This window comes from Hydra vulgaris, chromosome 15 (genome assembly GCF_038396675.1).
Source record: "Hydra vulgaris chromosome 15, alternate assembly HydraT2T_AEP".
NCBI classification, from domain to species: domain Eukaryota; kingdom Metazoa; phylum Cnidaria; class Hydrozoa; order Anthoathecata; family Hydridae; genus Hydra; species Hydra vulgaris.
Window position 1 is genome coordinate 44863490 of NC_088934.1, and position 13211 is coordinate 44876700.

General features: G+C 30.0%; 4 protein-coding genes across 4 annotated transcripts in view; all 4 read left to right on the top strand.

Annotated features, from left to right (window-relative positions):
* Positions 1-790: 790 nt before the first annotated feature.
* Positions 791-1273, top strand: LOC136091987 (craniofacial development protein 2-like). The gene has a single exon (XM_065819708.1). The coding sequence runs from the start codon at positions 791-793 to the stop codon at positions 1271-1273; it is 483 nt and encodes a 160-aa protein (XP_065675780.1).
* Positions 1274-1283: 10 nt separating this feature from the next.
* Positions 1284-2069, top strand: LOC136091988 (uncharacterized). Its single transcript, XM_065819709.1, has one exon. It carries the CDS (start codon positions 1284-1286, stop codon positions 2067-2069), a length of 786 nt encoding a protein of 261 aa, XP_065675781.1.
* Positions 2070-2417: 348 nt separating this feature from the next.
* Positions 2418-2843, top strand: LOC136091989 (uncharacterized). The gene has a single exon (XM_065819710.1). The coding sequence runs from the start codon at positions 2418-2420 to the stop codon at positions 2841-2843; it is 426 nt and encodes a 141-aa protein (XP_065675782.1).
* Positions 2844-8875: 6032 nt separating this feature from the next.
* Positions 8876-13211, top strand: part of LOC100208050 (pre-mRNA-splicing factor ATP-dependent RNA helicase PRP16) — a 50228-nt gene continuing 45892 nt past the window's right edge. The window contains exons 1-2 of the mRNA XM_065818651.1: positions 8876-9415; positions 9975-10101. Coding sequence (XP_065674723.1) covers positions 8884-9415; positions 9975-10101 — 659 coding nt within the window. The 5' untranslated portion in view covers positions 8876-8883. The remainder of the gene's footprint in view (positions 9416-9974; positions 10102-13211) is intronic.

Here is a 13211-nt window from a genome sequence, read left to right on the forward strand (position 1 = left end):
GAACTGAAAAAGGACTCAAAGTATAAAAACGGAAGTTTTTAATTGGCTTAAGCCTCTTTACTTAATATAACAAACTTTTAGTTTGTTTTTTCTGTTTTCCTCGGGGTCATTTTTAACAAATGTGTAAACTTTAAAACATGATATTTTCAGTTTGGAAAAATATGCTGACTTAAAATTTAGGGGTGTTTTATTTGACTTAAATAATGAATCAGAATTACAAATAAATATAATGTCGAAATATGCTTATTATCTTCTTTTTTTTTTCTTTTTTTTTTTGCCTTATTTGTTAAAAAATTTCATAAATCTGTAAAAATCTTCTTTTAAAATAATCTATACATTTTCAATGAATAACTCTGGTTCAACAACTTTTCATACCTTTTAGAAACATTAGGTGAAAATTTTGGAACTAAATAATTTATAGAAATAAATATCTTGTTTTAAAGCATACGCACTTTTGAACCTAGCCACTAGTATGCACACACCAGTGTATTTTAGTACCGGTTCTAAGCCCGGATAAGTAGGGAGGGTTGCGTCAGGAAGGGCATTCGGTGTAAAAACTGCGCCAAATCAAATGATGCGGATCAACAATAGGAATTTCATATCGGATCGGTCAGGGCCCGGGTTAACAACAACCTCCTCTGGTGCAGTTGCCCAACAGGGCATGAGTGGAAATTGGGCTACTGTTGGGACAAGGAGGAGGAGGAAAGGGGGGAAGAGAGCTCTGAAGCTGAAAGAGAGGAGGATGAGCAGGAAGGTAAAAATTAAATTTGGTACGTTGAATGTGGGCTCTATGACCGGTAAAGGGAGAGAGCTAACTGATGCGATGGAGAGGAGGAAGTTAGACATACTGTGTGTACCGGAGACCAGGTGGAAGGGCAGCAAGACCAGGAGCATTGGTGGTGGCTTCAAACTCTTCTGTCATGGTGTCGACAGGAAGAGAAATGGAGTAGGGGTAATTCTGAAAAATGAGTTTAGTAAGAGTGTAGTGGAGATAAAGAGAGTAAGTGACAGAGTGATCTGTGTAAAGTTAGATATTGATGGGGTGGTGATGAATGTCATCAGTGCTTATGCTCCTCAGGTAGGATGTGATATAGAGGAGAAAGAAGAATTCTGGAGAGAGTTGGATGAAGTTGTTCTGCAGATTCATATAGAAGAGAGAATGATACTTGGAGCAGATTTTGATGGACATGTTGGTGAAGGGAACAGTGGTGATGAGGAGGTGATGGGTAGGTATGGGGTTAAAGAAAGGACAAATGGTGGTAGATTTTGCTAAAAGGATAAAGATGGCTGTAGTTAACACTTATTTTAAGAAAAAGGAAGAGCATAGGGTGACGTATAATAGTGGGGGAAGAGGCACACAGGTCGACTATATCCTCTGTAGGAGAAGAAACCTGAAAGAGTTTAGTGATTGCAAGGTAGTACCAGGAGAGAGTGTAGCTAAACAGCATAGGATGGTGATATGCAGGATGGTTTTGGAGGTGAAGAAGAAGAAGAGAGTGAGAGCAGAACCTAAGATCAGGTGGTGGAAGTTAAAGGATGAGGACCGTTGTGTAAAGTTCAGGGATGAGATGAGACAGGCACTGGGTGATGGTGTTCTTGATACCTGGGATGAGACGTCAAATACAGTGAGGTATGTTGCTAGGAAGATACTTGGTGTGACATCAAGACAGAAGAAGAAAGACAAGGAGACGTGGTGGTGGAATGAGGAAGTTCAGGAAAGTTTAAGAGGAAAGCGGTTGGCTAAAAAGAATTGGCATTTTCAGCAAGATAAAGAAAGTAGACAGAAGTACAAGCAGATGTGTGGCAAGACAAAGAGAGCAGTGGCAAAAGATAATCTGTATGAGAAGTTGAACACTAAGGAAGGGGAAAAGAATCTGTACAGATTGGCAAGACAGAGAAACCATGATGGGCAGGATGTGCAGCAGGTTAGGATGATTAAGGATAAAGATGGAAATGTGTTGTCTAGTAAGGAGAGTGTCTTGGGAAGGTGGAAGGAGTATTTTAAGGAACTGATGAATCAAGAGAATGATAGGGAAGGAAGGTTAGAAGAGACAGAGGTTGTGAATTAGGAGGTTCCCCAGGTGAGCAAGGAGGAAGTAAGGGCTGCAATTCGGAGAATGAGGTGTGGTAAGGCAGTTGGACCGGATGATATTACAGTGGAGGCATGGAAATATTTGGGAGAGATAGCAGTGGAGTTTTTGACAGGGTTATTTAACAAAATTTTGGAAGGTCAGAAGATGCCTGAAGAGTGGAGACATAGCATAATGGTGCCAATGGAACTCTATCATAAGGTTTTTCTAAGTTGTGAACTTAGAAAAAGCTTATGATAGAGTTCCGAGACAGAAGCTGTGGTATTGTATATCGAGGTCATGGACAGACTGACGGACAAAGTTAGACAGGAGTCCCCTTGGACTATAATGTTTGCTAATGACATTGTGATCTGTAGGGAGAGTAGGAAGCAAGTGGAGGTAAACTTGGAAAGATGGAGACATGCTTTGGAAAGCAGAGGAATGAAAGTGAGCAGGAGTAAAACAGAGTACATGTGTGTGAATGAAAGGGTAAACAATGGACAGGTCCAGTTACAAGGAGTCGACTTGTTGAAGGTCGACAAGTTTACCTACTTAGGGTCGAGGGTACAAAGTGATGGAGGAATTAAAAGAGAGGTAAAGAAGAGAGTGCAGGCAGGGTGGTGTGGATGGCGAAAAGTGTCTGGTGTAATCTGTGATAGAAGGGTGTCGGCTAGAATGAAGGATAAGATCTATAGGGCAGTAGTGAGACCTGCTATGTTGTATGGACTGGAGACAGTAGCACTGACAAAGAGACAAGGAGATGGAGGTGTCTGAGATGAAGATGTTAAGATTCTCATTTGGAGTGACGAAGAAGGATAGGATCAGAAATGAGTTTATTAGAGGATCAGCACATGTAGCATGTTTTGGAGATAAAGTTAGAGAATCGAGATTGAGATGATTTGGACATGTACAGAGGAGACAGGAGAGCTATATTGGCAGGAGATTTTTGGGGATGGAACTTCCAGGTAAGAGGAGGAGAGGTAGACCTAAGAGGAGGTTTGTGGATGCAGTGGTGGAGGATATGAGAGTGGCTGGTGTATCAGTGGAGGACACTCATATCAGAGCTAGATGGAGGTTTAATCCGCTGTGGCAACCCCTAAACGGGAAATGCCGAAATAAAAAGAAGAAGAAGAAGAAAACATACCCCTTTTTGCGTAATTTTTATCAACTAATTGAGGTAAGACTGAATAGATCAAGATTTTTTATTAAAAAATTATTAGCATACTTGTTTGAATTTGTGTAATGGTTTTTTAAATTTTGTTTACATTGTTTTAAAGAAAGTTTTTTCAAAAGGAATTTTTTAAAAAACCCAAAATTATTTCAAAATAAAATGTTTTGAAAGAAATTTTATGCTTTCTGCAATAAAAATACTCGCATGATCGTATATTAGTTCTAAGACACTAAAAAGCAGCGAACATTCTATAACGGAGTTTCAGTAAACCTATATAGGCCTTATGAGCGGACCACTATTTGAGCGAACCACTGTAGTTTTGTTCATCGATTGCTTAGTGGACCATTAGTGGCAGCCTCCAAAAAAGGCTAGCTAATAATTAGCCTCTATTAACATGGTGGAAAGTTACCGTCTGGCCATTTATAACGGTTACCAGTAATGGTCCACTAAGTAACCGATGAGCAAAACTCCAATAAATCGCTAAAAAATACCTATCTAGGTCCACTGCAAATCCAGTAAAACAATATTTGCTGGGAAAAGATACAATAAAAGATGCAGCTATAACATATTTGTGTTAGTTATGCTAGGTTATAATTCATTTTTTTAGATCAAATTGCCAAGCTTAATCAACTAAAAATAGCTTGACAAGAGCACACCAAGATCTAGGGCCTTTAAAAGGAATTTTTAAAGTAAGTCATTATTTGCACGCGCGTACAAATATGGTTTACATCATACAAAACTTATTTGTACGCGAAAAATATTTTTATACATTAATTTTTCGCGTTATTAATAAATCGGTGTAGTGCTATTGAGAATAAATCTTCTTTATTTGAGACGCGACTGACAAGATTGCGAGTTCAAATCCTTTTTGGAGAAGCTTTTTTTAAACTTTAATGTTTTATTTCTAAGTATTTTTTTTTTAACTATTTTTGTTGTTTATTTATTGTCATGTTTATTATTTATTTTTATCTTTCAAAGTTTCATAAAATAAGTGCATCAATGCATACATAATTCGACTGATTTAGATGTAGTTGCAATGGAATATACTGAATTAAATAGGGATATGCACTGTGGGTATTGTGGTTTAACCTCCTCCGGCTAATTGCCATATAGAAGGCCAGATACCCAGGCCAGAGAAAACGACTTCAGCTTCATAAGGAGCATCATAACCCGCTTCGCAGACCAATAGTAAGTGAGTTTATGAAGAACGAAGGGTAATAGAGTGAAAGTCAGAAGAAGTCGAGTTAGAGAGATAGCATAGAGATAGCGGACAGATATTGCACATAGAGATAGACAGATATTGCACTGATGTAAGAATGTGAAACTAATACTATTAATTAGATTACCTAATTAATGTACTACCGGGATAAGCACTGTGGAATGTATATACATCGACAGACTTAAATAGGCGTATACGCAGTAGCGTATACAAGCAAAGTGTACATACGTCTACTGAGGGGTTTAGGTTTGGGCAGGCATTATTTAAAATAAAATAAAAGTATTTTAACATTTATTTAAATTGGGTTTGCAAATTAATTTAAATTGTATAAAAAAATTATTAGGTTAAATTAAACAAGAATTTCAAAGAGAAATTGTCAAAATAATTAATACTTATGTTTAAATACGCGCGTATAACTAAAAAAAAAATAAGTTGAACGCGCGTGCAACTAAGAGAAAGTTATTTGTACGCGCGTATAACTAAGAAATAGTTTGTTGTGTTAAGTTAGTTGTATAAAAAATATAAATTAATAAAGACCCACAAGCAAAAAATGCACATCTTCTTGTCAAACTTATAGTCAATTTAAGTATCACGCATTCTTTAAAAAACAATAAAACGCTCAAGTTGTTATATATTACTTTTACTTATATTACTTTTGTAAAACAGCTCAAGTAGATGTTTTCCACGTTAGCTTGTCTTTTGAGCTTGTGCATAAAATATATATCGCTTTTACTTATCTCAACTACGATGTAAAATATTCATAAAAAATATGAAGAATAAAGTCTTTTTTAGATTTATACATTTTATTGTTTATTATTTTTGTAGAAAACGCATAAAAAAATCTTTTGTTTTAAAGAAACAAAGATTTTTTATGCGTAAAGATTGCATATAAAGACTTTTTTTAGGGGGAGGGTGTGTGGAGCAAGGGGGTTTTACCACCTCAAAGAAGGTGATTTTTAAGTTAAGGCTAGTGGGGTATTTGACAAAATTCAGTCAGGTGAATTTTTGTTTTTAAGGACCTTTTTTATTTTTGAGAAACGGTACTTTTAACGGATAATCCCCCCTACCTTTATTTTTTAATATATTGATTTATAAAGTTAAAAGTGTACTAGCAAAGTTTTTTTTTAATCTTTAATTTTAGGTATCCCAAGATGTTCTTACGGTCTTATCACAGAACACCGCGGAAGGGCATTTGAAAGTAAGTTTACGCTTCCTTCCTTACCGATACTTAGTATTATTATTATTATTTTTTTGTTATTTAGGTGCTCCAAGAAGACCTAACCGTCTTGTCACAGAGCACCATGGAAGTGCATTTAACCAGGAAGTTCACGACTCCATGACGCAAAAATATGTCCATAGCTTATTTCGAACCCGAATCTCCTGCTTATAAAGCAAGAGCTCTAACCAATGCGCGACGGCCGCACTAATTTAGAGATAGTTGTGGAATTTATGACCTCAAAATCATTAGTTATTTATTTTTATTGCTAATTTTTTTTTAATAGTTCAAATTTAGCAAAAAAATTTTACTTAGATTTTGCCTTTCATTTATCAATAACGTCTTTAAATCAAGAAAAAATTGTAAAATGCTGCAAATATTTATATCAAATTTTTTTATATATAATTTTACAGTTTTCATTAATTTGTAGGCCAATTAAATAGATATTGACAAACACAGCAATGAACATTAATATACTTAGCAAATAACAGAGTAAAACAATTTTAGAAAATTTTGAAAACAAATGATCATAGTTGCTACTTATAGTTATAACAAAAAAACTCAAAAAAAATACCAAAAAAGTGTTTTTCAAGAGGGGCTTTTTAAAATTTGTATGATCGGCTTCACAACATTTTACCATAAAATTGTCCATAAAAACTGCATAAATAAGACATAGAATTTTACCTATTAATTATAAAATAACTTATCTTTTTTTAGAAAATTTCCACAATTTCCGGAAATTTTCCGGAAAGTTTCTCGTGTTGAGAATTTCCGGTAATTTTTCAACCCTAATTGCCATAAATATAGTTATATATATAATTGCCTATAACTATAGTAACTTTACTTAACAAAACTTCTTCATCTTTTATTAAAGTCATATCTTCCTGCTTAACTAGTTGCTTGACATCACAAAAGTTGGTCCGGGAGATTGTTATATACTTTATTTAAATCAAGTTTAGCTTGTTTTTTAGCTTTTCGACTAAAAAATAAGCTAAAATGGTAAAGTATGAATAATTTTTTGTATAACTATCCATTTTCTAGATAATAATTAATTTAAAACAAAATTAGCATATACTTTTTATTTACTTTACTTTTATTTATTTATTTTCTTTTTATAACAAAAATATTTTTTTTAAATTTTCGGTGCATGAAAAATAATTTTTTTCATTCTGTACTTTGTAAAAATATTTACATACTGTTTTAATAATTGTTACTTAATATAAAATACAATATGTCTAATGAGTATTTATATTTAAAGATTAGAATCTCGTTAAAAACTTTGATACTACCTCAATGATGGGAACCTGCATACAAAATTGTATTTGTCCATTACCATATTCGTACAGTTGCGTCGGCTAAGTTATTTTAATAACAAAACATTCACTGGCCGATGCATTGTTCATACATTGGCCGAAACATTGGCCCAATCCAAGTATTTTGCCAATGTTATTTCATACATTGGGCCAATTACTTCTTGCTAATTGGGTAAAAATTTAAATTTGAACTGTCAAATGGGTCAAAGCTTCAGCCCGGATGGGCAAAAACTTAGCCCGGGCTGTATTTCACTCATTTAATAAACCTGTTAACCGGATACTTTACCGACGCAAACTAATAAAATGTGAAATATATTTCTAAAGTAATTATAAAAACACTATATATATATGTATATATATATATATATATATATATATATATATATATATATATATATATATATATATATATATATATATATATATATATATATATATATATATATATATATATATATATATATATATATATATATATATATATATATATATATATATATATATATATATATATATATATATATATTTCAATGTATATATATAATTCAAGTGCGTTAGTCTTTGCTTTATTCTAATCCACTTTATTTTACCCATTGTCTATTTATTTTATTGGGCCTTAAGCCTGTCAATAAATTTTGATTGATATATATATATATATATATATATATATATATATATATATATATATATTATATATATATATATATTATATATATAATATATATATATACATATATATATAAATATATACATATATATATATATGTATATATATATATATATATATATATATATATATATATATATATATATATATATATAATATATATATATATATATATATATATATATATATATATATATATATATATATATATATATATATATATATGTTTATCGTTTTTTTCATTTACAGTTTGCTAACTGAGGAAATATAGCTAGAAATTCTTGTTGCCAAATTGCTATTGTAGTCAAATTTTTGTTGTTAGAAATGTTGCTAGCAGATTTTTTAATGAGTTGTTATCATTATATTAAAATATGCTTTTGTTTTTATGTTTTTTAATAATATAATATTATTTAATCTGCCATTATTATCGATGTGTTTATTAGATTAGAAAATTGTTATGATTTACAAATAAGGTTTGTTTTTTATAATATTTTAAAAATCTTTTTTAGAATTCTTTTTTTGGTTTTTAAAATTACTTTTTAAACATAATGTATATTTATTGGCTTCAGTACATACATCGATTATCTTTAAAGCCTGCTGCTACAAGGAAGTGTGCTGCTACATGGACTGAGGGTTTGGCATGGGATAGCAATCTTTTTTCTTTTATTACTCCAATAAATATTTTTTATGTTTAAAAAGTCTCTACTGACAAGAGCATAACAAGCGAAAAAGTAGAATTAATTTAAGCCATTTAACTGCAGGGTTACCTTTTTTTTAATCATAATCACAATCGAAAAAAAAATACACGAAAAAAGATTAAAATTGTTTAGGAAAAATTCAAGCATGCATACAGATAAAGTAATTAAAAGATGGTAATTATATGCTTGTTTTTTTTTTGTTTTTTTTTGTAAACTTTAATGTTTCTTAATTACTTAATTTACTTTAAATAGTTTTAAAACAAAATATATTGTGATTTAATTAAATTTTTTTATAAAGCTTGTTATATTATGTTACAGTGTGTAATTTTATTTTGTTTTGAATATTATTTTTGCATCTTGATATCATTAGACCGCCTAAAGTTTAGAAACTTTTATGCTCTTGATGAAATACAAGGAATGATATTAATCAGTGTAAATATTATTTAAACAGTGGCTGCTTACTTTAATTATGAATGTTGTTTTTATTATTATTAGTTATGCAGCATTTTTTCAAAAATTAGAATAGTAAAATGAAATATTTTATTTTAGATTATTTAACAATGATTGCTCCCCATCGTTTAGAAGGCATTGATTGCACTGAGGGTGGCTTGATTATTAAAAAAAAAAATAATGATAATGAATTTAAAAAACCAACATGTAGTGTGTTAGGATTACAGAAGCTAGCTGAAGAAAAGCGAAAAAGAATTGAAAATATAAAAAAAGAAAAAATTAATAATGATGGTAGTAAAAATGATGAAAATTCTATAACAGACAAAAATTACAGAAAGTATCGTCCTGAAACTCCATCCAATACAGGTGGGGTGAATGAAACAGCAAAGTATAATATAAATAAACGTAGAGAAAGAGATAAAGATGACCGTAAATCTGGTGTTTATGCTGAGACAGAACAAAAAAAAAAAAGAGACAATAGATATACAAGTGAAGAAAAGGTTATGAAAAGTAGAAGCAGGGAATTATCTAGCCGGTATGCTGAATGGGAAGATACACCAAGTTCTAGACATTCAAGAGATTATCAAGATGTGACTCCAAGGATGAATTATGGTATCTATATGCATGGAATAAAATTAATTATGGTTGACATAAAGTCAATTTGTCTCTCAAGTTTTTTTTTAATTTTCTGCCCAATTATTATATATTTAAACAGATACGCCACTTTGCTATATATTTATCAGCACTATAATTGTTTAATGTCTTTATTTTTATTTTTTTAATCAGCTTATCTTCTTTTAATTTTTGTAATTTTTTTTAAAAAAAGCTATAAGTTTTATCTTTGCATTAAAGATACTACATACATTTCAAATACATATTTTACATTCAGCTTTTTTTTAATTTTAGTAATTTTTTTTAAAAAAAGCAATAAGTTTTATCTTTGCGTTAAAGATATTACATACATTTCAAATACATATATTACATACAGCTTTTTTTTTATAGAAAAATGCAATGATACACTTATTTGATATTTATTTAATTTTGATTTCCACTTTTATCTATACTATTTTTTTTATAGCATTTAAGTTTAAAGCCCAATATTTTTTATTATTTATAAGTATAGAGCAACTTATATGTGTTTAATCTTTAATAAAAAATAAATGTTTTACAGAACCATCTCCTGCACGCAGTGGATGGGGGGATTCTAATCATAGTACTTCTGAGTGGGATATTCCATCACCACGTTCTAAAAATAGTTACAATGACCGATCAGATCGAAGATCTGAACGAAATACAAAGTAAGTTTTTTTTATTTATAATATATTTTTATAAAAACTTAATTAGATTTTATCAGTTTATAATAAAATCTGATAATCTAAGCTGTAATCTGATATTCTAAGCTGTAATCTGATAATCTAAGCTGTAATCTGATATTCTAAGCTGTAATCTGATAATCTAAGCTGTAATCTGATATTCTAAGCTGTAATCTGATAATCTAAGCTGTAATCTGATATTCTAACCTGTAATCTGATAATCTAACCTGTAATCTGATAATCTGTAACCTGTAATACTTGAGCAATAAACTATTAAAAGAAGGAATAAGAGATTTTAATAAAAAGTCACATATAAATACTGGAAAATCAGAACTTTAAATAGAAACGCTGATCCCTAATTCCATAGATATTAACCAAGTTTCTTACACCCACAGTACTCATACATCACCACACTAAAACACTTTCTCTACCATGCCTCTCTTGGACATATGTTTTTTTGTTTTTAGCACTTCAGGTCTACTAAGCTACTTGTTTTTGGTAACCTGTTATTGTTGCACAACAGGTGCAGCAGCTGTTGTACTGTTGTGCTGCTGTTAGTGCAACAATCATTGTTGGTGTTGTTAAACAGTGTAAACATTTTTTTATCAACATTATCAGCTTTTGTTATAAATGCAGTTACCAAAAAATTGAACCAATGTTTATTACTAATAGTGTTGATAATTAATCATTTATTAAAAAAATTATGTGATCCATAAAAGTAAAGTTAGTTAAAAACAAAATAAAATTTTAAATCGAAAACATAGAAAAAAGATAACTGGCTTTATTATGAGATCATTTTTGTAATGGTTTCAAAATATTTGATAAAAAGCCAACTATAAGTTCTGTTTCAAAGATCAAATATCTTAACACTAAAGATAAAAAACCAAGATATAAAAAAATTATATTTGTTGTAAAATTTTTTTTCTTGGGTTTTAGTGAATGATTAGAAGCAGTGAGTAATAATAATAAAACTAAATAGTAATCATTTTTAACAATAGGCACTAGCAAGGTAAGCCAATCTGTCTATCAACACAAAATATATCAACAAAAATACCACAACAACACACAAGAATAGCACACAGCATTAGATTTTGGCTTTAGGTTTTTTCAAGGACTACTATATGACAGGACGCGCAAAGTTGATTTCCTAACTTTGTGCGTGTAAAGTGTATTGTAATGAACTTAATAAGTGTTTTCAAATCATATAAAGGTAAAGTGAGAAACAGAAATGGATTAACGTGCTTCCTCCACAAAAGATTTTATTATAGAGCCATCTAAATTTGAAAAACACTTGTTTGAAAACACAGAAATATGCACCAAAAGTTTTTAATGTTCCTTTTTCTTGTTTACCAATTTTATTTAAAAAGATAAAATAAATTCATTTTCTGAATTCTATACTGCCAAAAAATTTTACAAAAAATGTGAAAATATTATAATATCTTGCAAAAAGAATTCATATGCATTTTATGTCAAAGGATTGAAAATAGAGCTTCATGACAATAATTATTTACAGTAAGTGTACATTGTGTTCACTACTAACTTTTTTTGCTTTTAAACATGACATTAGCATTTCTTCGAGGAATGTATTGAATACTATTTTTATTGAAGCTATTATTTTAGTTTATAATTATAATCTGCATGTTAATGTTATTATTGAAGTCTTTCAAAATATGAATTTGAATTATAGGATGCTTCAAGCAAAAGGAACTGAATTTTATTACTTAACAATTTAAACTGCTATGTAAGAAAAGTTTCTCTTTAGCTAATTACTGCTTTGCTATTGAGTCTTTTTATAGCTGTAGGGTCATTCCATGCCAAGTGGTGCAAATTTTAATGAGGTCCCTCATGGACCATCTCAGATTTTATTGAAATTTTTTGATTTTGTACATATATATGTTAAAAGCATGTTTTGAAAATTTTAGATCAATATCTAATATGGTTCTTGAGAAAACGCTATTTAAGTAGTGGGCTATTTTGCATAAAATTTCACTCTACAAGAAAAAAGGGTTTTTTCATCATTTTTAACAGCCAATAACTTTTGAACAAGTTAGTTTTATACTTCAATTATTATAAGATAGCAAGTGTGCTGTGGATACTTTGAAAAAAGAAAAAAATATTATTTCTGGCATCTTAACTTTTTCCATAATGGCGGGCTAAAGTTGATTTTTTTGTTTTAAGAATAAGTTTTTTTGTGATTTTAAAGACCTTAATCTTAAAAACTAGTTACAAAGTTAATACAAATCAAATTGCCTGCTGATCTACATGTGGTGGATAAACATTTTTAAAAAAATCAGTTGATTAAAGAGCTGCATTTAAAAGTTATAGGTCTCCAAAATGAGTCAGATCGAGATTTTCGTAAAATTGATCTGTGATGCAAAGCATCTGTTACCTAAGATGGCACTTTTTTTTTTTTATAAAATTTTTTATACGCATCAATTAAAGACTGTTAATTAATAAAAACCAAAAAAATTAATGGGCGCTTATTTATAACCCCCAAAAGGTAGTCTCTAAAAGTCAGGTAAATTTTCCATAAAATTCTGAAATTGACATAATAAATAAATGCATTGAATTATATAATGTTATTTATTATGAAATATCAATTAAAAAATATCAATGCTTAAAGCCTTTTAATCCCTTTAGATAAAGAACTTTTAAATCCCAATAGATAAAGTCCCCTCCCCTCTGTCCCCTCCCCTCTTTATAATACAATAATTTTTTTAATGAAAAACAAACAAAATGTTTTTAAGAAAATAAACAAAAATAATAAAATTTACAAAAAGTTAAATTTCTCAAATAATAAAATAATCTCATTGATTTCTTTTAAGTCAATACTATAAAATCTTCCACTGTTTGACTGGACTTTAAGAGATTGCACTTTGCATAAAATATGCATTAGAGGTACCCAACAAAGATCATCTCTGCATGGCCACGTAAACTTGTTACATAAAGACTTTTTCATGAATTTCATATTAAGATCTTGATGCTCTTCTGAAATACTAAGAATATTTCCTAAATACCATTGAGCATCGTAAACGCAGGCCACATATTCTCCTGGTGAGTAACTGGAAATTTTATTAATATAAATTCTGCAAGTA